Source organism: Pocillopora damicornis, chromosome 10 (genome assembly GCF_964200805.1).
Source record: "Pocillopora damicornis chromosome 10, jaPocDami1.2, whole genome shotgun sequence".
Classification (NCBI taxonomy): Eukaryota; Metazoa; Cnidaria; class Anthozoa; order Scleractinia; family Pocilloporidae; genus Pocillopora; species Pocillopora damicornis.
In genome coordinates, this window is record NC_142679.1 from 13,785,777 (window position 1) to 13,811,939 (window position 26,163).

The 26,163-nt window shown below is 36.8% G+C and overlaps 1 protein-coding gene across 4 annotated transcripts; it reads left to right on the forward strand.

Moving 5' to 3' along the window:
- Positions 1 to 25,943, forward strand: LOC113675438 (myelin regulatory factor). Of its 4 annotated transcripts, none has more exons than XM_027192006.2 (29): positions 1 to 275; positions 1,402 to 1,477; positions 5,394 to 5,482; positions 5,691 to 5,736; positions 6,223 to 6,323; positions 6,824 to 6,950; positions 7,367 to 7,476; positions 8,620 to 8,779; positions 9,770 to 9,863; positions 12,150 to 12,206; positions 12,299 to 12,352; positions 13,034 to 13,110; positions 13,416 to 13,472; positions 14,016 to 14,069; positions 14,548 to 14,638; positions 15,278 to 15,358; positions 15,731 to 15,850; positions 16,579 to 16,752; positions 17,365 to 17,421; positions 17,957 to 18,010; positions 18,163 to 18,281; positions 18,520 to 18,610; positions 19,011 to 19,105; positions 19,573 to 19,910; positions 20,798 to 20,992; positions 21,838 to 21,913; positions 21,993 to 22,064; positions 22,277 to 22,382; positions 22,916 to 25,943. In XM_027192006.2, exons 1-29 carry the CDS (start codon positions 215 to 217, stop codon positions 23,093 to 23,095), a joined length of 3,012 nt encoding a protein of 1,003 aa, XP_027047807.2. In that variant the 5' UTR covers positions 1 to 214; the 3' UTR covers positions 23,096 to 25,943. The 4 variants fall into 4 exon arrangements, with proteins under 4 accessions (XP_027047807.2, XP_089041250.1, XP_089041251.1 ...); XM_089185124.1 differs by having other exon boundaries at positions 19 to 275; positions 7,364 to 7,476; XM_089185125.1 differs by lacking the exon at positions 1 to 275 and adding an exon at positions 1,029 to 1,271 and having other exon boundaries at positions 7,364 to 7,476.
- The last annotated feature ends 220 nt before the right edge of the window (positions 25,944 to 26,163 follow it).

Genomic DNA, 26,163 nt, shown 5'->3' on the forward strand with positions numbered 1-26,163 from the left:
GCCTCTTAGGTCACATACACAAAATGGAATCAAAGATATTTGTTGTGCGTTGCTTATCTGCATTTATCGAAGGACAGATATGAGCCCTTTGGGACGATAGCAGACAAATTCTTATGGGACGCGTCTCGCAAAGTTTCCATTTCATCAGATTTTCTATGGTTTTCCAACCACGTTTTTACAAGCGTAGTTACTTCGGAGTCTTGATTTCGTTAGCATGAATGGAAGCGATGGTCGCACAGAAGATATAAGAGGCGTCTTCTCGCGATATCTCGAAGGTAATATTCACCATTCCCTTTGCCATTAAACGCTGTCCTTTGTTTAATCCGTTATCTCTCCTAAACACAAGTATAGATTTGTCAAGACCTTCAGTCAATGCTGCCCCCATAAATTATTTATGCGTTACAATTTGGATCAGTTAGTAGTTTGCAGCTAATCCTTTCTTTCGTGTTCAGATAGTTGCCATTATTTCAATCTTTTTTGTTGTTTTTCAATTCATGTTTGAGTTGGATGACCTCATCAGGGTTTGACTTAAGATTATCATATAAATAGGGTCATAGTTGTGAGCATAAAATCAAAGATAGGGCAACTAAAGAGAGATCTTTTTACATAACAACTGTTCAAGAAATCTTCGAAACAACAATGAACACATTTTCACCAGGTACAGTTAAAGAATTTTGTTTTTTACTGCTATGAATTTTTTCTCCTTTTTTTCGTTTCACCTTCCTTTTTAGATCAGCAGTTTTACTGAGGGTATAAAGTGTGAAAAATTGGTCTGAAATTTGAGTCTTGGTGTATGCGCGCGAAAAACTACATCTGTGGCACGCAATAGGCGGTTGATCGAAGCACCACGTGTTCAACCCGCCAGCGTCGTTGCAGCCTTTAACCAAAACCTAGGAAGTTTTCTGGAAGAATATTTTGCGATTGATTTGAACGAATGATAGCCTATATCTGTTTACGATATTGCGCAACCAGAATAGAGGTGCAATACACTTGTTGGAGATGTAATTTGAGAAAAGATCAGGGATGACAGTGCACAACATTACCGAGTCACGTGCCATCGGCGGTCCTTGGATAGTATTACAAGTGAGTCCCAGGACACACAAACTTCGAAGCGGCCTTTGAGTTTTCGCTCACGTTGTTAATTCTGTTGACTTATCGGTTTGAAAATGACTCATCAAGCGTGAAGCGGAGGCTGGTTGCCCTTGATTTGACGGCTTAGTCTCAGCGAGCTATGAATCACACAGACGATCCAAGCTTGCAATCAACATTAGGTCCGTTGGACGAAAATTTTATCGAAGCGTTGTTGTAGTTGATACTGTCACTTAATGGACCGCAAGGTGTATTATTTCAACCTGGGAAAGTATTTTATTGAACGTAGTTCTGCTTTTTTTACGATTGCAGAGTTGGATCCCGATGGATTTCTCTTCTCAAACTTGTATGAATGTTTGTCCTCTGACGAGAAAGTCATGGCGGACGGGTAAGGTGTTAATATTTTGCGACATCGTGATTTACAGTTTTACGCAAGTACCTGATACTCGGTGTGTTTAGCTCAAAGGGAACTTAATATCCCGCTTAAAGTCTCTGTCAGGTTGAGACATGCCTAACCCTTTGACATTTAAGTTTTTGTTGAAAGCTGCTTAAGCTGTTTTGGCAAAGTTAGTACGTGTAACTCAGACATGTAGCAATACCAAATCTGAATTGAAGCCCGCTCTCTGCCTTCAGAAACCGCCAGAGATAGATTTTATACGCGTCTGATCAGAAATAAGTTTTCAGTTTCACGTCATAGGTATTTTTTTCTACGGAAGAGTTGTGAAATTAGTGGATCTAGGAGGAAATTATTATGGAATCTTAAGGTTAATTAGGTGTAATACGTTTGGCCTAATTCAGCATTAATTGAAGTTTTAAGATGACCTTCTGATCTGCTCTCTCTCAAATTTATATAGATACAAAGAACCGTTAGCAGACATTGTAGATCTAGAAAAAAGTATTTTGATTTCAACCTTCGTAATGAAAAGTGAAGGAATTGTTTGGTATGCAGTCTATTGTGGACTTAACTGCAGTGTTTGAACTTGGTGCAGAAGTGGTTTATCATTGTGTTCTAACCAGTTTATATGCCCGGGCAAATTTATTTTCAGTATGTTGTTCCTCGCGAAGTGGAAGAACGTCCGCATACCTGTTATGTTTGTCTTTTTGATCGCGGTTTTTCTGAACCTTCTCGTTGCTTCCAATCCATGCGGCGAACTAATTACTCTTGGACTGTGCCTGAGCGTTCGATTTTGCGCGCACATGGAGCTGTTTGTTTTCAGTCTTAACGCTATGTGAATGCAAGGCTTTTAAAACTGTAATAACCTTATAAGAAGAGGAAATATTAAGTTGTCGCTCATTGAAAAGGTTAAAATACCAAAATGATTAATAGAGAATAATTATTCTGGTGCTTGAACAAACACTTTAAAGAAACGCTGCTGAACACGTACCCTCTCGGTGTTACTTCAACACTGAAATCACCAATTTGTAATTCACTCTTACGAACTTTGCAATTTTCGTTTCAGACTATTATCTTTCCTTGTTATTTTTTCGATAATTCTTGGTTGTTTACGCCTTTCTGTGGCATATCGAGTTCGATAATTAAAGCAATAAGTCAATTGAGTTAATCATTAGTCTTCGATTAGTTTGGCAATTTTTTCATTGCGCGCACTCCACTTGTTTACAAAAGGGTATTGTTTTTCACGATTATGTCAACCTTTGGTTGTTTTTGGCCATTGTTATGAGCGATTTTTGCTTCTTTTGGAAAAATCCTTTATAAAGGTAGCATTTCAAGAAGGATTACTTTTAAAAATCTGAAATATTTCTATTTTTATTCATCGTTTTGCGTGACTTCTCGTTTAAACGCGTTTTAGCATTGGCTTTTAGAGTTCAAATCGGCACTTTTGTTTTTAGAAGTTTACACAGAAAATACCTCAAGACAGCTGATATAACTTAGAGAGACCTTTGCACATATGTTTGCAGGATGTATGTAACAAGATACAGCGATATAGTGGTGTTTTGTTTACTTATTCCTTGTCATTCCGCGAAGAATTGCGTTTAAGTCGCTTTGTGTCGTGGACTTTCCTCCGAATTCCTTGTGGCCCCACGTAGTTTTTGTGTTTATAATCATACCCCTAAAGCATTGAAATCTATATCAAACAAAGTCTGTTTACTTTTGTTGATTATGAGATTTATAAAGCTGCATTCTTTTATAATAATATTGATATGACATGAGAAAAGAACATTACGTGACTGAGCATAGTTGCAATCGGACAGCTTGAGCTCAAATGATTAGATTATATTGCATGATATTGCAAAGACTGTAAAAGAAAAATTGGCAGAGTGAAGCGAACTTGCGAGAGCCATCCACGTTCTTTGCAAGTGAAAGTAAAATATTTGCATTGTCTCATATTATAAATGTTACGTCTTTGCGATGCTTTTTTACTTTGGAGGATGTTTATGTAGTTTGACTTTCACACAAGTATAGAGTTTCTCTGACAGGAATTGCGGAACTGTTAAGCCAGAGGATAATAATATCACATTTATCTAAAAAAGCTGTCTTAAAGTATGGCAGGTGTACCCTTTTTTCAAGACAAGATCAAAGGATAGTGTTGCAGATTATATTTTAGTTGATAAAATACTCACATATCTATTTCCTTCAAATGTTTACTTCTACATCAGGATATTTTTCCTAAACTTGTTTTAACCTGTTTATTTCAAGTATCTTGAAATAGGGTGTTGCTAGAGGTTTATAGGAAGAGTTTATTCAAATGCTGGACTGGTGAAGAATTAATGTGTAACTTGCAGCTTAAACCAAAAGAGGAATGTGTGTCCTCAGTGAATTTATGAGAGAGATATATGACTTTATATTTGTATATTTTATTGTTTTTGATACCTTGAAATCATGAAATTGTTCAAGATTTTCAGAGGATTAAACCCCCAGCATTTGCAACACTCATTTACCTGAAGATTTTTACCGGCTTAAGTATCTTGTTAAAGGTGGTGTTCATTGTATTGTTTCAGAACACAGAATACAGATATTAATGTATATTGTTTGGCCCTTTTGGTAACTGGTACATCCGAGTAGATAACTACCTGGTACTGCAAGGTTCAGTTAATAAATATGTTTTGACTTTGAAGCTTGAACAACCAATATTATCTCAGGAAGGGGAGTATACTCTTGATTCTAATTTTAGTTGTGTAAAATTTCAGGTATTTGAAGTTGCACAAGTAGTATTGCTTGATACAACCATATTTATTTATTTATGGTTTCTAAAGAACATTCCAGATATAGTTCATCATTTGTGTGCATTCTACCGAAGACAAGCTGTAAGATTTTTATTCCCTGGAGCACTTTGACAAATGAACACCAGATCTGAGAGAAAAAATTTAATAAAGACAAGTCTTGAATATGTTCTTCTTCTATGCAAAAGTAACTCTTATTTTTGAGTACAAGGAAGGTACAAGGTTTTTTCTATAACACTCTCAAAAGTTTTTTGTTATAGATGATAATGTTTGAAGAAGCCACTCATGTATGTATGAAGTGGACCAGTGAATATCACTTGTGATGTCTGCATACCAATTAATACCTCTCAGAGAAACTTGACCTGTCCTTCCTGTGTTTGATACCTTATTATTGAGGTTTAGCCAATTAGTTATTAGCTACTTTAGAAAATCATGATAACTTGGTTATTGACTTAGCTCAGTAATCATGGTGGTTAACAGTTAAAGAAACCCAGTGCAAAATAAGCGGCCAAAACACTACCAAAACACAACACTGTGGTTCTAATGTGCATATAGAATTCTCAAAATGCAACTCTTTGATCCAACATTGTCAGTCACGCATACAGAAAAGTTGCATGAAATTTGCTAGCAAGCTTATGAATTTAAGAATGTTCAAGCACATGCACATTGATCATGTTCATCCTGGAAGTTTGATTGCCTTTCGTAACAGTCAGATGCTCCTTTTTTTTAATTCTGTGGATTTAATCTATAGCATCAGATTAACCACATGTATGCATATCTTTGACAAAAACTGATGCTGAGAGCACTGTGGACTGTTTTTGAAAGATTAGCCCATAGGTCATAGAATGTTATATGTGGAAAATTTTTAGGTAAGAAAACAAATACTCTTTCCACCTAAGTTTTAGTGCTGAATTCATAATACAGGTTTAAGGTCAAACCTATGTATGCTGCTAAAGCCAAACTTTGCTGTTGGGAATGGGTGTAAATCATTCCAGGTCATACCCTATGGGTGAAAGCTCTAAGAAACCATTTCCATAAGTTAATAATTTGTTCATTTTTTTGATTCACTTTCTGTCAGGGTTTTGTTCTAAATAATGTTAAATGTTTTAAATTTGTATTTGTAGGTACATGGAGGGGACAGGGCAGTTAAATTTTGGATTTTCAGCAGACTTCACTGCAAATCTGTCTTTGAATCCAGGACTGCAATGCAATGGTATATTTTCATGTTGATTTTCTATTTGAAGTTATCTGATTCTTAGTCTATTTTCAATTTCAGAGAAGTCAAAGAAAACAGAAAGGACTAGGATGATAAACACATGTAGATTTTTTCAGGTTTCTTATTAATAATTGTTATGCCTCAGCCTATCACAGTACCTGTAAAAGTAATTTGTAGAGTAAGTCATTTTATTTTTTTCTTATAGGAATCTTGGGCCTTCCTCTGGAAGGGCAAGGCACATCAGTTGGACAGTAAGTACTTGTTTAAATACAATTATACAAAAAATGTATTTGTAGTTAAAAAAAATAATAGATCATTAAGCTGTTTTCTCTTTTTTCTAAGGCATATCCTTTTTTCCAGCATACTAATGATGGTAACATTACATTTGCATAGAATTCTTTAAACATTTGGGAGGTTTGCTCATAAAGTTCTTTTTGCTGTAAATTTTTGTTCATGAAAGGACATAAATGGTCAGTTATTTTGTGAGCATTTAACTAAAGGTCTTAACTTTTAAACTGATAACCATTAATTAACAATTTTGATAACCAGTGAAAGCTTAAAAAAAACTTGGTTCTTGGATTTCTGAAATGAACTGGTCACTGTTATTCCAGAAAAATTCAGCGCTAGCCCTATCCATTGTTTTGAATTAGTTCATCAAATAATGAAATCTGGCTTAGATCAGTGGAAGTTTTCTGGTGAATTTTGCTCTAATTTGTAACATTTTATATAAAAAACAGTCCAATTGACATTCCCAATTTTGGAGGACAGCACCGAAGTAAGAACTTTCCCATGACCCCACCAGATTCAGATGGACCAGACTCCCCAGATGCAAACCAAGGTAAACTTTTAACCCTTTAACCTCTATGAGTGACCAAGACAGAATTTCCCCTTACAATAACAATACAACATCAAGCAGGCACATGACATGACTACAGAAAAATAACAATAAAGGGATTATGAGTTGATCCAATACCAAATTTTCGGAACAAAGATGGTAAGAATTGTATGGCAGACAATAAGGAGATTTACTAATGAGATTTGGGGGTGAAGGGGTTCAATCAGATTGGGCAGAGTAAGAGAATTCCTTTTTAGAATCACTTTCTCTTTTAATGTGCATGTTAGTGCAAAATTTGTTTTCAGATATTTAGAGTTTCGGTGTATCCTGCTGTACATTATTTTTGGTGACTGATGAAGAATTCTGCTTATATTGTTAAAAAAAATCTGTCTCTGTAATGAACAACAATCTTGACAGATTTTCCTTTATTTTTACGCCTGTAATGATATGTTAGTTATGAATTGTGAATGTAATGTTATCTGATAACTTTTAACACTCCATAGTTCTTTTGCCTAATACACCTGGAAATCATCACATCATGCTATCATCAATTTCCCACTCTGGAGGAAGGCAGGTACAGCAAGGATGTCCCTTAAGTAGCTCAGAAGAATTCTCCTTACAGTCCATCAGGTAACAGACATACCTGTGTGTAGATGGTTGAACAAGCAGATGATTCTCAAAAGTAGCTTGTGTTCCTTCAAACCTTTTCATTACATCTCATTTGTCCCATCTGTCTTATTTATCCCACAAGTCCCATATGTTCTTTCTTTCCACCTATCCCACTCCTTCATCCTTTCCATACTTCCCTCATAACCTATCTCATCTATTCCCTCTATCCTACTTGTCCATCTCAGCCTATTCCATTCATTCCTTCACTCCATCCCAACTCTCCCTTTCATCTGATCCATCCATTTCATCCCACTTGTTCCTCCCATCCCATCATATCTGTCCTTGTCACCTCACCTCTTCTTACAATTTGATGCATTCTCTTAATCCACCCAATGTATCCATCGATACAAAAGCATTCCCCTCTTTTAATTCAGCAGCAGTGTCCCTGAACCAAAAAGGAAGAGGAAAAGAGATTCAGAGAGTAGTGAAACATTAACAGCAAACAGAATATCATCACTCAGGCTTAATTCTTTGAAATCAGAGCCAGGTAATTATCATATAACTGAAATATTCTGTAGGCACCAATGCTCTATTGATTTTAAAATTGTTTCCACTGTGTTTGTGTATAAATATAGCTGGAGTGTTATTGGTTTCACCAAACTGCCAAGGAAACCTTAATGAGAAGGTAACCAAGGAAAGACCATCAACCCTTAAACTCCTACAAGTGATTAACATGAAACTTCTCCCTGTAATATCCATATGTTATTCAGCAGACAGGTTATGAGAATATTCAAACTTATCAGGTTGAAGCTGCTCTCTTGATCTAGCACAGAGTTCTCATAACTGATTTACAAGGAAATGTGTAGCAGTTAGAAGGGAGACCGAACAATCAGATCTTAGGAGTTACAGTGTTAACCTTTTGACCTCTAAGAGTGGCCAACATCTTATTTCTCCCCACAATATCACCTCTGAATCACACATTAGGGTCATGAGAATAAAGGAAATGATCACCCACTAAAGAAGCCCTTGATTGTTAAACAAATTCCCCTTGTTAGCACCTTTTGGAAATGTATAGAGAACAGTATGGAGAATATGCATACTGATGTAAGGGTGTAAAGAGTTAATTGGCAAATTTACAGTTGTGTATTTAGTTGCCAAGCCTTTGATTTGAAGTGAGGCTGAAGGTGACTCTGTTGTGATAGAGACAAGTATCTAGTTAGCATGATAACAAAGTAATTTACATTTGAAAAGCAGCAATGTTTGTATCAAAACAAGGTCACCCTTAACCTCACTTCTGTTCAAAGGCTTGGCAACCAAGCATGCAACTGAATAATGGACTATTCTTATTGCTGAAGAAAAAAGAAAATGGACTGGTTAGGGTGCCAGAACCTGCTTCTCTGATTTTCAAATGTTGAGTACAAGATATGGCTTTGATCCTGTTAAGTTAATGGAACTTTTGAGTAATGGGCCCTAGGGTTGTATTTGATTTAGAGTGTTTGTTTAAGTGAGGTGACAAAAATCTAGAAAAACCCGTAGAAAAACCACAAGAGAAAAAATAAACTCAACCTACTGAATGATCCCTTCTCTCCTTACCAGTAAATACTGAAGTGCTTTTTACAAGTGTTTATAGATAGTTTATCAATCATTTTCACAAAGGTTTGACTATCTCTTTATATTGTTCCTGCTTTAGATGATTACTGTTTGGATGGGAGTGGTTCAGAGGGCCTTGACTCTCCTGATCCCTTCACCACCACTGCCACCCCTGAGCTCGAAAACTACCAATGCTTAAAGTGGTCGCCGTACAAAACCGATGAATGCTGCAGCATATTTGACGACTCTTCCCAAATGATGTGAGTCCTTTTTTGGGTGTATTAAATAAACCTTTGGATATTATAGTTAGAATGTACATGAAAAAGTTATAGGATTCTGATTGGCTGACAAGAGTGCAAATTTCAAATAGCACATGTATGCTTTCAAAATTTTGAATGTCATGACTCTGTGATGTTTTTTCATATACATTATAAGCAATGACATGATTTCTCTTGCAATTTGTAATAATAAGCTCTTGGAAAATTTTTCAAAGACTATTAATTGCACTTGCCCTATAGACTTGTTCAATTTTGTTTTCTTTGAAAACTTTACCCATGCTTGACAACACCAAATTGCACTCGAAATCATGTTATTACCTATTCGAAGTTGAAACTTGTCATAGTATTCCATCATTGGGAGTCACTCTCCTTTGGAAATGGAGGGGAAGCTTCTTGATGTGTATGGCAGATAAAAACCCTTAACCCTTTAACTCCCAAGATGTTATTGTCAATTCTTCCCTATAGCTGCTGTTCATTCCCTTGTAAAATATTTGTGAGAATTTGGTGTTGGATCAAGATAACAACTTATGCGTGATAAGTTTGAGTATTCTTATCACCTGTTTGCTGGATGATGTATGGATATAATAGGGAGAAATCACATGCTGATCAGTTCTGGGATTTAAAGGGTTAAAGGTACCTATTCTAGGAGTGGAACAAATTTCTGGATGTCCATTTTCATTTGAATAGTTAAAAAAATTATAGTCAATAGCATTTTTTAGGTTTAAGCAACATTTTACAGCTGTAAGCAGTTCTAATCTTCAAGTGAGACCCCTTGAGCTATTAGTTTTTGTGGGAAGAAACCAAGTTCTATCCCTCTCCCCTCTTCCTAATCTGGTTTCAAATGCCTTCCTGACAAACATAGCATTCAGCTAAAACATGAAATGTTGCTGAGACTTAAAAAGATGTTTTTGAGAGATGAAGTGTTTCTGTTGATGTTTTGATTATAACTGCAGTTTATTTCTCTTTATTCAGTCCTCCACCTCAGTTTAGAGTAGATGCTGACAAAGGTTTCAATTACTCTTTTGTGGATGAAGCATTTGTTTGTCAAAAGAAAAATCATCTCCAGGTATGTGATGTTGTATATTACTTAGCTTTTTTAGGCCTTAATAAGTGTCCTTTACAGAGATGTTGTAGGCAAGATGGGTTAGAATATTTGACTGTGAATAGACAGTTGTGAGTCTTAACCCTTTAACTCCCAAGATCTGATTGTTAATTCTCCCCTCTTGCTGCTACACACTTCCTTGTAAATAAGTTGCGAGAATTTGGTGTTAGATCAAGACAACAACTTCTGCCTGATACATTAGAGTATTCTCATTACCTGTCTACTGGATAGTGCATGGATATTGTAGGGTGAAGTCACTTGTTAATCAGTTCTGGGAGTTAAAGGGTTAACCCTACTGAGGGTTTGTGTTCTTTAAGAGTAACAGTGCCTCTCTCTGGTCAGGAGTGTGAAGTAAACTGTTCAAGGAAACTGGCCAATGGACTGGCATTTAAAATAAGGGAAAGGGGGAGAAGCCATTAGAACTACCTGTTATTTCATGCAATTCAATAATTGATTTTTAAAAGCAAAAATCAGCAATAATAAGTTCAAATGGTGTTTCAATGACTTGTTCATCATTTTAAAATTCCACATTGTCTGTCTTGTTTGGTCAAACTTTTTATTTGTGTATCTGGAGGCATGATTGATTGGATTTTATAATAAAGTTCGGATATAACGCGCGCTTTCATTGGTTGAAAGAGCGTGCTCTATGAGAGAATAGAGCATAGAACTGAGCTAAAGCTGTCACGCCACCTGCCAAATTGTACCATGTTCGACCTTTTCCGGGACTTCTTTTTAGCTTTTTTCCGATAATTAAAAGTGAAATTTCGGAACAAGCGAGCCGGCAAGTAGTAACAGAAGAACCAAAGAAAGGTTTGTAAACATACCAGGCGCCGTTATTTACATTATTAAAACGTGGGCAGATACGAAAATCCTCAAAGGAAAAACAAAATAGACATTCCGAGTTTTAAAGATTTTCACGCTCAGTTAGATTGCAAGCTTACGTACGGTAATGAAAATCAAAGACAGCCAACACTCGTATAGTCTATAGAGTTCAGAGTTCAAAAACAAAACAGAACAAAACAGAAATGATGAAAAATATAACCAAACTGGCATAATTGTTAAAATTCATACTAATCATGACAGTGTCTGAGCAAATATGATCATGCTGAAGTCCATCGTGGCTCACTTATCATGCAGATCTCCGGTCATCACAGTAAAGCAAGCCTCAGAAACTACATCGGCCACCCTTCGAGTGAAAAAATAAGAGCTCGCTCTGATATCCTTTCCAATGTGTTGAGTGGAAAGTCACTTCAGTCACTGCAGCCGAGTTTTGCAGCACTGTCATCCCGAGCGATCTTCATGTTCCGGTGAATTCGGCTGTCGTTCATTTAAAAAACACTCGCCTTGAACATTTTGTTTTCTACCTTGTCATGTGAAAAAACCCGCGTGTTTTTATGAGCCATAATTCGGCTGAAGTTCACCGAACATTTCACTTCAAGATTCTGATTTAAAAACTTCAGGCAAAAGCGTTAAATTCGACCTGCCGAATTATTTTAGTTTGTAAACTATCACAGTGTGAACTTTGATGGTTTTTGAACTTTGATGGTTTTTGAACTTTGATGGTTTTTGAACTTTGATGGTTTGACACTTTTGACAGGTTTTGTCTTGTACAGCCAATCAGATTATTTGAACCATTCTAACAGGGATTCTGATTGGCTTATTGTAGCGTGCTCTATGAGAGTATAGAGCATGCTGACGACACTGTTCTTCGCTTTGGAAATAAAGTTTGTTTTGAAAATTGAAAGTAATACATGGGGAATTTAACGGATTCTTTATTATAAAACAAATAGAGAAGCCTTGACTGTGCTCTGTTCTGTTATAAAGCACTTAGGAAGCGGCTAGAGCACTCAAGAAGTGGGAAGAAACACTCGACTACGTCTCGTGTTTCTCCCTACACTTCTTTCGTGCTCTAGCCGCTTCCTGCGTGCTTTATAACAGAACAGAGCACAGTCAAGGCTTCTCTATTTGTTAAGTAGTTAAGATCTTCCTTACTTTGAGTTTAATTTGAACATTGAGTTTTAGACAAGGTGAGATATATGTACACCACTGTAACTGGAAATGGTATCTCTGTACAATTTATTGGGTAAAAAAAGAACTTTGACAGGATTACAGAGGGTGAAAATTGATAAATACCATTATTGGTTAATTGAATACAAAATTATGAAAAAAAAAAATTGAATTGACCAGTGGTTGATACAATAACTTTGAATCAAAAATTGCTTTTAATTATGACATATGCTTTATTCACAGATAACAGCTTTCATGAACCTTCAATCTGCCCAAACACCCAAATATGTCCAGGGAGAGGTTTGTAGATTTCTCTGTTGATCTGTGATCTTTGTTTACCAAGACAAAGCAGGTATAGTTTAATCTTGCCCTACTTATTTTTCTCTTTTCAGCAAACAGAATTAAGACGTATTGACAAGTTTCGGCTACACATCTATGGAATTAAGGTATGCTGAGTAGAACTAAGAATCATTCTACCTTTGTGGCTCTGCACATGCTTATATTAAAAACATTGTTACAAAATAATCCTCATATGGGGACTGTACATGACAGAGCCAGTAGGGCTCAAAACACATGTGGCCCTTTGTACAACTCTTTGAGATGCTGGATGGAAGAGTTTGCAACAAGAAAAGAGAAAAGGGAAAAAGCAGTGAGTCTTCAATAGATTGCTTATTGTCTGAAGTAGGTTGGGCTGAATGGGAAACCTGCCCAGTCTCCCCACTCAGTCAGTTGGTACTTAATATTTAAGCAGAGTGCTGGCCCAGTATACAAAAACTTACTGATATGGCCATTTGAAATCACAACTAAAATTTGCTTTGCTCATAACTTGTGGCTTTGTAGCTCAATTGTGTATGATATCTTAGAGGCACAGGCTGAAAATCCTATCAAAGCTTGAATTTCTTCAGGCTTTGCCTGTAGGTTTAAGCATTCCTTTAAACTACAATATTGTTGTTAACATGCTATCGAAGGGCAACACACAGACAAACAAAGAACTTTACCCCTACAATTAGAAAAGGTTTATAATTACAAATTAAACAAATTCATGGTATGCAAGTTTGCTGGATTTTGTTGTTCCATGATTAAATCTACATATAACTTTAAACCCTCATTTATTTGCATTGATTTAGATGGAATCTAAAGCCAGTCAAATTGGTGTTGAACAATCTCAAGCTGACAGAAGCAAGAGACACTACGAACCACTGCAGTAAGTGATTTTATCTGCATCACATCTTGTGGAAATATGAACAGCTGTGCACAAGGACTCAACATGAACAAAGAGAAAGCTAAAAGATAATTGCAGTTGTTATGAAGTTACAAAATTCTATGCAACTTATTTTAACTTGAAACCAATGTCCCCTTAAGCAAAGGCAAGATTATATGAAGTGTTACTCTCCCACTACAGCAGTTTAAAATGTATACAGTACACACATTTTATGATTTGAGAGGAAATACAACACTGCTTTGTACACAATGTACATTTTTGTAACACTTCATGCTTTTAACTTTCAGATTTGAAATTTCACCAAAAGAGCAAACAAAGATTACAGTTGGAAGACTGCATTTCAGGTATTGTGTTGTATTATTTTTATGCAATCATCATGAACTGACACTGAATCTACTAGAACTTTGGGTAATTGCAAAGAACAGCTCCCCTCCACTGACAGGCAGCCAACTGTTGGCTAACAGTCGGCTGATTGTCGGTAATATGTCGGTGTGATAGAAGTAGCATATTGCAGAGAGCTTTTACCTTCCACCACTGGTTTTATTGTTTGACTCTTAAACCAGACATCACATGTGGGTTGAGTTTTGTACATGGGTTTTGTCTTCACTCTGAGAATTTTTTCCCCTGTAGTTTATGATCTTCCCTCTTTTAGAGAAACTAACTTCATTTCAATTTAAATTAGAAACAAAGGGCAGGTTGCAAATTTTTGGATGTGTAACTGAAATATCCAAGAAAAGGTGTACTACTGAAATATGAAATATTTCTTGCTATATGTTTATCAAATGAAAAGGAAATTACTTCAAACTGATTTATTTTAGCAAGGTGAGACTAAGAAATATATGAAAATTGACTTGTGGATGATATTAATCAAGCAAATTTTCTTGCAGTGAAACAACAGCAAACAATATGAGGAAGAAAGGAAAACCAAATCCTGATCAGAGGTAAGGGCAGGAATCTCTTCCACTAATGAGCTAAGTATAACACACAATTTACTGTACGCAGCTGTGTTATAGTTAACCCTTTTACTCTAATAATTCTCCTTATTGTTTGTCACACAATTCTTTTGATGCTAGTTCAGAGAATATATTATTGGATCAAAAAGTGATCCTCTAATAGTCCATTTTACAGTTGCATGCTTTGTTGCCAAGCCTTTGCCAAGGGTGACCTTGTCATGATACAAAAGTTGCTGCTTGTCAAATCATGCTTACTAGTTACTGGCCTCTATCACAATATGGTCACCTTCAGCTTCACTCCAAATCAAAGGCTTGGCAACTAAGTACACTACTGTAAAATGGCCTATTGATACATGTACTTTCTCATTTCTCATCACTTGTCTGCTTGATATTGTATTGATATCTTAAGGAGAAATTCTGTCTTGGTCACATTGGAGCTGAAGGGTTTAATAACGTTGTCTTTTAGATACTTCCTGCTTGTTGTTGCTGTGTATGCTCATGCCAAAAACAAGGAATTTTTAGTGTGTGCAAATGTGTCGGAAAGAATCATTGTTAGGGTAGGAAAGTGTGTTTCATTTATTATTTATTATAAGTATAATTGGTGCGATGATTACAGAGATGTGATCGCTCTGATTGGTCGAGAATTGCGTCATATCTCGCCCCTGCCTTAATTTACCTCACATGAGATAATTATGGCAGGGGCGCAAATTTCAAAGTGGCTACCTTACGTTTTATCAATGTTACCGAGGAACTGATAAATGTGATAGTAGAGATGTAAATTACGAAGAGCGCAAAAGATACTACCAAGTTTGGTGTAACACTTTTCAAAAGAAGGATATGAAGTTTTTGCTGATTGAATTATGGTAAACAAACCTGTTAAATTTTTAGTGAAAACTGAATGCTTGTCTCGATTTGAGTATAACAGAATGGTTTCAACAAAAAAAAACGAATTTACAACAGAATTCAAAAGCACTAGAGCAATTATGCTAAAAGAATGATATTATTTACTTTATCTCGGGGATTATTCAACAACATTCAGTATGCCTGCGGCGCATAATTAATTAATTGTATTATTATTACTATAATCTACTACCTTCCCGCGTGCAGATTAACTGTTTGTGCTTAGAAGGCTCCTGTGGTCAACTTTCTAATTAACAAGTCCTGATTGTTTTCCTTTGTTTTTGCTGTTTCGCTAGGCTTCAAATCCTGGCCAGTTTGAGAATGACATGGAAGTTGTTTGGTCAAGAGGGCAAACCACAGACTCAGTTTACCGAATGGTATGATAATAAAAAGCATTTTTGTGCTATAAATATATATTTGCGTATTGTTTTGAGAGCACCCCCAGGCTTGCGGAAATAGATCATTTTTGGACCGCCGTGCTCAAGGAAAATATATGGCATTTTAAGATAATCTTTACTTCTCGACCTTTCTGCAAGTGTTTCAGTTTTCCTCAATCCATAAAAACCAACGCTCAATGTTGCAATTTTCTTTGGAAACAGTAGACGAAGAACGCTTTTTTATGCATGTGCAACGTCCGAAATCCAATGCATTTCTCTGTAATCTGATGTTTTGGTGTTGCACGTAAGCTTTGCTGGAGTCGCTGTTGTAATCATTGAGTACCTGACCAAGTTTTACTTTTGCTGTTTCAGGGTCGTGTTGGTATCAACACTGACCGACCAGAGGAAGCATTATCAATTCATGGGAATCTGAAGGTCACGGGTCGCCTTGTGCATCCATCGGACATTAGAGTCAAGGAGAGCATAGAGGAGGTGAAGTGTCATATTTTAAACTCGTCTGTTTACTTTCAGTGTTGTAGACCCTTTTGTGGAAGAAAGATAACTAGTCTCGCCAGGTTAGGGGCCGATCATGAGTGAATGAAAAGTCAAAAACCTACCCAAATATAGCCGTTTTTCTGGCCGAATGACGGTTTAAGAAAAATGGCAAGTCAATTCGGGCTTATTACGGCAGTTTCCGATTTAGTGTCGAAAAGCTAAAACCAAAGTAATCCCAGCGACCAGTCAGAACTCAGGTTTACATCATTAGCGAATGAGAACTCAAAGTGAAAACAAGCTAACTGCTTGAAGCGCGGGAAAATGCAAGTGACCAGGTCTCGATTATTTTTAGTTTTGCATCTGATTGGTTGAGAGGGTGGCGCGAGATTTTTAGACCAATCACAGAGCATAGTTATATAAAACCACAGCAATCCCAGATCACCCTCTGCACTTTTGAAAATTTTTTTCTATGGAGAAACTCGTGGTGATATCTGGGTTTCCTATCTCCAAAATCACCAGAGGCTCTTCTGAAATCAAGGCACTCCAATTTGGTCATGGCACACCTTCAACAAGGAGAGAGCGATTTTATAGTGCTTGCATACGCGACAAAATCAGAGAAAAATAACTCTGCATGATTTTGTAGCACGAGCATTGACGAACATTATAGCTTCGATAAAGTTGAATGGAAGCTAGCTCTTCACTTACAGGTCACTTTTTCTCTATAGGTGGACACTAGGGAGCAACTTAGAACTATCTCCAGAATCAACCTTTACAAATACCGCTTCAGTCGCGAGTATTTAGAGCACGCTGGTTTAAGAGCAAGTGACTCTGACGGGGAGGACACGGGGGTCCTGGCACAGGAAGTGAAGGAAGTCTTACCTGAGGCTGTGAAGGAATCAGTGAGTGGTTTATACCTTCATCATTCCCATATTGGTGTCATGTTTCCATGATGGGCCACGTAGAGACTATGTTATATCGTGTTGTTCTGACAGTTGTAATACAGTGTTAACTTGGGGGTTTTGGTCCAATCGCGTGGCGTGGTCTTTGATATGAAGACTTTTATGATATGTGAAATTGCGAAAGAATTTCATTTCAGTAACAGCAATATAGATCATTTGGCTGTCAAGTTTGATAAGTTTGAAACAATGTATACTGTGGTCTACTGTGTACAATGTCTTCTGTTAGCTACCGGTTGGTGGTAAATAGAAAATAGTAAATTTCGGTGTTGCAGTAAAACTTGAACCATTTTACAACACAGAAATATTTTATTTTGGAGTCACTTGTCGACAAATGTCCTCTAGATTAAATTCATTTAAAAAGAATTCGTTTCAGGAATTACTCCAGTGTGAAATCACTTCCTAACTTGTGTCGTTAATGCTTGACATTTATAGAGTTTTGGAGGACAAGTAATACTTTGTGTTACATTCATATGGTGATGGCACAGTGTGACTAATTATACATCTTTAATATTTTGCATTTCTGTCAACACTTATCTGAAATATTTTTTCCAGGAAGATGTAGTTTTACCCGACGGAAAAACGATAGAGAGATTTTTGGTTGTTAATAAAGTAAGTTTGATCAATGATTTCTTCATTTGTCAGTGCAGTGAACATTAATGATCTTGAACCTGTAAGATACTTTACTAGCCAAGGGAGCTTTCGTCGGTTTCACACTTTAGTGTAGTACTTATCGGACATTTCCTCGTCATTTTACGAAATGACAAGCTAATGTCGTCATTTTATAGAAATTCTTGCATTCTCCATTCTTTACTGCTCTTTGTGCTTTGTTGTTACTTCTTTGATAGATGTACTTCTTTTGTGGTTTTATCACGTTACCGAACGAATGTTTTTTAGTTTCCTTTCAGCTAAAGGTTGCTTTACACTTTATAAAAAATAATGACATAAGTTCCTTTTAGTGAAGAGCAAAATTACATTTTTAATTCAGTCAGTTTAAGAACAGCGTCCGCCCGCGGAACTTTCGATTCTGTCTGGTAAATACTTAGGTAGAAAGCCGTTGGTGGTTAATTGTCTTGCTCAGAAGTACAGCATATAGTATAGTTATTCGTTGTACTTATTCTTTTGAAAATTAATTCTCTCTGCAAAGGAAAGAATCTTCATGGAAAACGTTGGTGCTGTCAAAGAGTTGTGTAAACTGACGGTAAGTATGGACTTGTACCAAACGAATCTCGCAATTTACAATGAAACGAGAGTACGTATTGAGACCTTAGTTTTAGATAGATTTTATGCCTGAGAAACAATAGAAGTTATTCTGGTCATGAAATAACGTCTTGTTGCTTCTGACTCTTGCAGGACAATCTAGAGGTCAGAATAGACGAGCTGGAAACAATGAATCAAAAACTACAACGAAAACGCTGTGATACTGTTAGCACGTTTAGTAGTTTGAGCTTGTCGAGGTGTAGTTCCTTCAGGTGAGTTGTACAGATCTGCCAGTGACGTTATTTAATTTTAATAATTGTTTAATAGTAGTTTAATAGTGTAGTCGTATTATTTGAATAATCTGTCTTCTCTTCATTACACTTGGCCTCATAGGTAAAGAATAAGGGAAATGGCTGACCTACCCAGCCCATAAGGGAAGAAATTAATTGTTACAACCCTAAGCGACTTAGAACGTAGCTCTCTGATGATACAGTTACAATAATTTTGCAGAGCGTCAATTAGCAGTAAGAAGCCAACTCCAGAACGTAAAAAGAGATGCCATCATCACCACCACTGTCACCATCATCACCACTGCGCATGTGTACGTACTTCCTATTTTTAGATGAGGGAAATTTTCCGTTCATTGTCTGAAGTAATCGAGATTGCTTTGGTTTAGCTTTACTTCGCCGCATGATTGGTCCAGACAACTCGTGCCTCTTTCTCAACCAATTGGAATCAAAGCTCTAATCAAGCGCGACTTGGTCGCTCGCGTTTTCCCGCGCTTCAGGCGATTTTCCTCTTTTTTTACGTTGATTCTCATCGGCTTCTTTTGATATTTTCCTTTGTTCTGATCGGAGGCGGCCGCCAATGGTGTAACAGGCGGCTGTGCCGAACGCGTAAGGCAAAATCCAAACAACTAAATAGACGGCAGTAGACCGCCGAGAAACGGATGTTATTGAAACCCATACATCTTAAAACCTGGATTTTTGTTTCCCCAACAGAGACCTCACGGAGTTGTTCATGATGAGCCAGGAGGGTGCTCGCCCAGGTTCATGCAGTTGACTATTGTCTCTCTTATAGTCACCGTGGTTCTCAGGTAAGATTAGATCTTCTAGCTGTTGAGGTGAAATTCGCAGTTCTCCCTTCCAGATGCCGTACATTTCCTCGGTAATCAGTAAAGAGAATTTGATGTCATATCAAGGCGACATCCTCAGTTTGAATCGCTGCGTCTTTTATACTTCCTATCCCATTTGGACTGTGATGATTTTTAAATTATGATTTAATATAATTATATTTTTACTATAATTGTTAGTTTTCAATTATGATTTCCCGTCAGTGAAGCGTTTTTGGACCACTGGGAAAAGACGCTTCATAAATGTATTATTAATATTATTATTATTATTATTATTGTTGTTGCTATTATTATTATTATTATTATTATTATTATTATTATTCGTTTCTTGTATTTTTTTAAGGGTAGCTTTCCTAAAAGGTTCTTAGATATGTTTTGATGAAGTGAAACTGTTAAGTGAACGATTCTACTTTTTTTTCTTTTTGACACAGCCTTGTTGGGATAGCTGTTATTTTATCTCTTAAAAATAATAATCCATCAAATCATGGAAAAGGTTCGATGGGAAAAAACACTGACGTCGGTAACGTTGGGAACAACATGAACAGCTCAGAATCACCCAGTTGGTCGCCAACTGAGATATCATCTATTCCAAAGTCTACCTCGATGATTACATCGCCTCCGCTTGTAAATAAGACAGTTTCCTCGACACCACCATATGTAACAAGCTCAGTAACACATGAAAGGAAACACAACACAGAAAAGAAACCTTCCCACACCTTCGTTGCACATGGCACCTCTTCAGTACCGAGGAAAACTTCAGTGTCACGATGTAACTTTTTCTAAAATGTGTTAAGCTGTTACGTGTTCATAGAGTGCTTAGAAACCATTCAGTGCTTATCGCCTGGGGGATGATCGAAGAATTTTTCCCTTTATTTGTTTTTGTTTTGTTTTGTTTTGTTTTGTTTTTTTTTGGGAGGGGGGGAGAGGGAGAATCACATGGTTTTCAGGGGGTATGGCAAGGGGATCAGGCATCACCATGAAGAGTACGAAGGGGGAGTATAAAATTTGACTGCCAATTAACTGCCAATGGAGGGGGGCATTAGTAGAATATGACAGAGCCTTCTGATCCCCCCCTCCCCCGGGCGAAAAATAATAGCCTCGTGTCTGATTGGTCAAGAGGAGCACGGGTTTTCTCGTGAAGTATCAGAACATGGGCAGTGAAGGTCTTTACAACGTGCACTTTATTACATAGGGAATAAACCCAAATTGAAAAATGAATCTTTCTTCAATTGCGAATTGTTTTTCGGTGCGAAAAACAATAAAATAAAATAAAATAATAAAGAAATAACATTTGCGTCCTCCTTTATAAGGTGTAAAGACATGTTTTCATTTCGTAAAGCTTACTATAAAAACCTGGTCATGTGGCCAGCTGCCCATAAAACTTTTCCTTCTTTCGCGCACTTAATTCTGTAACCAGCGGGAACTATAACAGAATATTGGAAATTGTCAACTGAAAGATTTTTTTTGTAAGACGTTTCTTTTTATTCTCATTTGTAGTCCTCTTGAAGTGCTTGGCAGCTGGTTTTGAGAAGCACTACCTTGATATTTAACGCCATCTTAAAAATTTATCTTAACAATGCACGTTTTTAGAGTAAGATATTCATTCGCGTGTTTTAACTTGGATCTGATTGCTTTGATGATCTCTTCCATCTGCAGCAAGGACATCGCCCGAGACCTCTCCGATAACTACCCACGTGATCAAGTCTAGCCAAGAACTGAAGTCGCCTGCGAGCGAGGGTAGAACAATTCCACCAAAATCGAGGCAATGTTGTAAACAGACCAACACTAATCAACAGGAAAGACTGCTCAGAGGCAAAGAGGTGTATTACGATAGCCCCACCCCACCTAGGGGTGAGTACATACTCTGTATTAGCTTTTGCTTAACTGCTTAATTGGAATAATTCTCAGGCTCAAAATTGTGTTCTTAACCGACGAGAAACTTATAACAGGAGGGAAATCCTGAGATTGTTAGGAAGTATTTAGTTGGTTAAGTAGGATTTAGTCATTTGTTTTTGTTTGATATGTAGTTACTGTTTGATTTCGAAGTCCGAGGTTATTTGGGTTTAAGCTATCACAATGAATTTCCGAATTATGACCGTCTTGAATAACTTCCAACAGTTGATAAACCACCAGTTGTACGCGCAGATGACAGTAAATACATTAAATTTCAAAGTCGTCCGATTCATCATCTGAGGTTGTTTTGTTAAATGCGAGAGTGATTTACAAGCGCATGCTGAGAGCCGGGACACTTTTGTTACTTCTTTCATGTTCTACCTTGGAAATCTGTTATTTAAAGGTTTCTTTCCGATCGGGAGTAATTTTCAACAACCTTTAATCCCTTATACCCTAACATCAGTATACATGTTCTCCATACTCGTATTCGTACATTTCTTAAGGAGCTGACAAAAAGAATTTGTTTAACAATCAAGATTCAGAGGTGACATTTTAAGGAGGAAGTAGATAGTAGTTACTCTTAGGGGTCATTACAATTATACTGACGCAGTTGAATTACGCTCGGCTCGTGGAAAGTTTGGCGTCGAAACTTACACGAAAAAGACATCTTTGAAGATCAGAACAATTTGATAGAGAGAAACCTGTTTGAGTTTCTCTGTTTTTTTGTTTGTTTGTTTTTCCAAATGGAAGAATGATTAATATTACAATTCTTAGAAGTTTCAATTTTTTTCCTAAACTCGCAGGCTCACCTATTGGTCAATTACGCAATCCAGAACTTCGAATTTTAGAGCGAAATTACCCCATCAAGAACGAGAACAGGTTGGTGCTTACTTAAATTGCCTCTTGCCATATTTTTGCCTTTTTTTCTCTCTTATCTGACTTTATTCTTTGTTTTCAGTTCTCAGAATTCTTCACTTTACATTCCAGTCAGCCCCAACTTACCGCTTAAACCCATAACTCTCGAGATCAAGTAAGTATTATACTTAACATACAGTAGTGTCTTTCAAACAGAATCAGGTCCATCAGCTCGAGGTGCACGATGTCAAACCTATGATATAACAAACCAAAGAGGTTTTGGAATCGGAGAAAAAGTTAGTCTTCTGGTGATATTTTTCGTGTGGTTCTATAATGACCTTTTTTATTGTAACTGAGTCTAATACATAGCTGTTGCATAATTTACAGCTCCACTGCAATTTCATTGGTGTTGTTGTGTAACACGAAATGCAATCCACAAGATAGCTGCCAAGACAGCACGAATCCGCCAAAACTTGATACTGAAAAGGATCAGGTAAGATGGCTGTTTATTCACAAGTTCACACAACATTTTTGTCTCGCCTTTTTTCTTATTTTTTAGGTTCCCCAGCATTTGTAAAGGTTTATTTTTTTAGATACTTTTATGCATTCTTGAGGCTAGTTATTTGTTAGGTGGTTTTTGCTGAAGAAAACTTTTCGAGGGACTTAATGTTACTCCCAGCCTGCAGAACAGTTTTAAATTTTTTCTTTTTTCAGGCGAACGCGAAGCAAGCGCAAAGCGCGTGTGACCCGCGAGGGAGGACGCGCTTCGTTTTGCAGCCTAGGTTACTCTAGGGCCAACTTAAGAGAAAAAAATATTTCAACACATTTATATGTGTTTGATTGAGAGGAGTACTTGAACAGTAAAGTGTTTTGCGTTAAAAGTCCGACCTCTCGACCCGAAGTCTAATTTGTTAACTTTTGGGTCACCGGCTATTCCGCAGCGAAAGTTAAGGTAAATATCGACTTCCGTCTGCCCTAAATCTCATACCTTTGTCTATTTTTAAAATTTTTTTTTTGCTTTCATAGGACATATGGACAATGAGTCACAGATGGAAGCTTCCTGTTGCTTATTATTTCCAGAGTACGTATCATTTTCGTCTGATATTGTCGCGTGGAGCTAATGTTACCTGTACCACAGTTCTCCCGCCGAATTTTCCACAATTTCAGGACTACCATTTCCACTTCATACGCAAGTGCAGTAATTGATGTAACCAACAGTTACGTTGTCTAAACCATTTTTCGTTGAATATGTACGTGTTATTTTATTATTTTAACGTTCGGGTATTAAGTGTATTTGTGAGTTGGGGTCGCTTTGTGTGGTAAAATATTATTGCATAAACTATTTTTTTGCTTATTTAAATATTACTTTATCATTTTGTCGCGCGTTTAATAGCTTTTTCTGTCAGTTGGCGTCGTTTGGTGTGATACGGCTTTCTTACCGGTGTATTATTTCTCTCCAACTTCAATTCCTTTATTATAAACCTATGCGTCTTAGGATCAGTTCTGGAAACGAAATCTAACGTAGAGCACGGTTTAAGAGAATCGATGAACTTAGGAATTTCTCTATAAAAGTGGTTTTTTTCAGTAAAAGAATATCCTTTACATTTTTAGCTTCGAACCTTTTACGCTTCATAGAAAATTCTCAATTGAAAATAACTTTTGAGTATTTGCGTGTACTTCTGCTTCGTGGGCATTAAAATGAAGGTTTTGTGTTGTATTTGTAGAGGGTACTGTATGTCGTGCTTTAGAACAAACTCGTGAATAGTCTCCGTAGCTAGGTATATAGTTTTGTACCTTTGTATTGTGTATAAAAAAACCTGGTTTTTAACCTTCAAGGTTTTTTTTCCCAAAACCAGCGTACGAAACAAATTAGTCGGCTAAGACCACGCCCAATTACACTCTAAAATTGCGATTATAATCCTTAATTTGTAAGGCAAATCAACTTAAATGAGTAGTCGACAGTTGTTGTTCGACTCTATGATAAATCTTGGATATATCTCCCTCTTGTGAAGTTGTAGTTAAATATTTTTTGCTCCTCCATTCAGTCAGAAACGCTATGCATTCTAGCCAACTCTCAATATTCGTATAATTTGTTTTAAATCTGCATTCACATTTGTTAGTGTATTTTAATTATCATACATAAATTTCACTATTTCAATGATTGGTTAAAATTACGGAGGATTTTACAGCTGGCACTGTGTTCGTTACCTCATTCCTACAGACAAATGATTTTATACGTGTACTAGTGACGTCATACCCACAGACGTAAGCTTTAACGCATGTTTTTTGAAAACAAATTCTCGATCGCTTCCTGGCGAGAATTTTTTAAGGCAGTGTAGTAGGACACTTTCATGTTAGTTTCGTAGTTGTTTACTAGATAGACACTAGTTAAACCTTACAGGTTTCGAAGAAGATTAGTTACATGTGTTCAAGGCTACAGCACAACCAAGTATTGGGAGTGTGGGTGGATCTGCTACCCCAAAATTATCGAAACAATCTCTTAAGTGGCATAGAAGCCGCTCACATTTTGCAAGTCTCCTTTGCAAATGATTTTTTTCTTTTCAAGTAAGTTACAATTGAAGTTAAGGAAGGGGGGGGGAGGGGAAGGGCTAGGCGTTGTAGTTACTTTTTCGCAACCGTCTTTCTCCGCCTTTTTATTTTCTTGTACGATTAATCAAGAGCTTACCAGTTCCGTATACTTTGTTCCGAATCATTCGTTGAAGTGTTAGTTTGCTCCAGTGTGTACGAGCATAGAAGCAACGGCATCGTTGCGAAAGAGACTTAAGCGCATTCAAAACTGATGTTGTTGTGATATAGATTAAGTCGTGTTGGATGAGCTGTTTTAGGCACAGTCAAACGCATTCTCATCAAATTTTTCCAAGATTAAAAGGTTTTTAACTTGAAGGTGAAGGTGTATTTGAAGGTGTATTCAATCAGGGGTTTCATGAAAAGCCTGTTATACCATCGGCTGCCGCTCATGGAAAACGGTTATTGAAAGCCCTTTGACTAACGTGCACCTAGAAAGTCAGTATCTGTGATTGGAAAGGAAGTGTCTTTTGTCATCGGAATTTTTCTGTTTATTTTACTTTTGGTGGCAAGAGAAATTTAGAGATTGAGAACAGTCAAGATGTTAAACTGGAAGTTATGTTGTAGACACCTACTAGAAAAATTCATAGTTTTAAGTTAAGATGTTTTTATCTTAGGCACATAACAGTTCTTTTTTTTGTTTGTTTTCATTCGTATCCCAAAATATCATTCATACAGTAATTTTATAGCATTATTACGAAATTAAATGGAAATTTTATAATTAATCTACGTAACGAAATAGTGGCGGTTTTATTGATTAAGCAAACCACGAAGTTCAAAAGCAAATCGATCGCGTTGTAAGTGATTGCTATTAGTCGAATTTAACATACTAAGTGACATAATTGGTTTTCATTCCTAGAGTTTCACGCGGCGCGTGAGCATAATTTTTTTCGCTAAATTTTATTCACTAGCGCGAGGAACTTCGCCAAAAGGAGAAACTGCTCATACACTAGTTTATGTTTCATGGAACATAAATCAATTTCTAAAACAAAGGAATAAGTTGACAAGCATTTGAACTTCGTGGTTCTAATAATTTTATAAACGGCCTGAAAATTTCTATCGTTAAAAATAATTCATCAATTAATTGTGGAAGCACCCACTGCTGGACCCAGTACCTGCCCGCATCTATTTTGAGCGAGGGGCCTGAGTTAGCTATGGTGTAGGATTTTATAAAACTGGCTCAAGTCGATGTATCAAAATTCCCCTTTGGTTCAACATACGTTCATTGCTTTTTCCAAGGGGAATTTTTATGCATTCAGATGGGTCCGTATAAATGAATATTATGTTGATGCACTAGATATATGGTAAATTTTGTACGCGTTCTTAGAAATCGAGTGAAAAAGAAATTGAAAGTCAGATACTATCTGTAAATAATTTGCATCAGAAAGGTCAATTTTGAATTAAGTAACATAGAATTGTACAGAACGAATTTTTAAAATAAATTATGATTCATAAAATTTTAACTAGATTTTCAGAGGTAATGATTGTGTCCTGAGTTGTGGGTGACGTATCCTGTTTAAAGGAAGACAGCGGTCAAACGTTGGGTATGCGCATAAGGATCAAATTGGCTGGTCGCGCAGCGATTTCCCGCGAAAACTTTCAGAGGAAAACTTAAATACTATCGCTGTGACACAAAAATTGTTAGAAATCTGTTAAAAGAAACTAAAGTTGGGATAAGGAAAACTCGA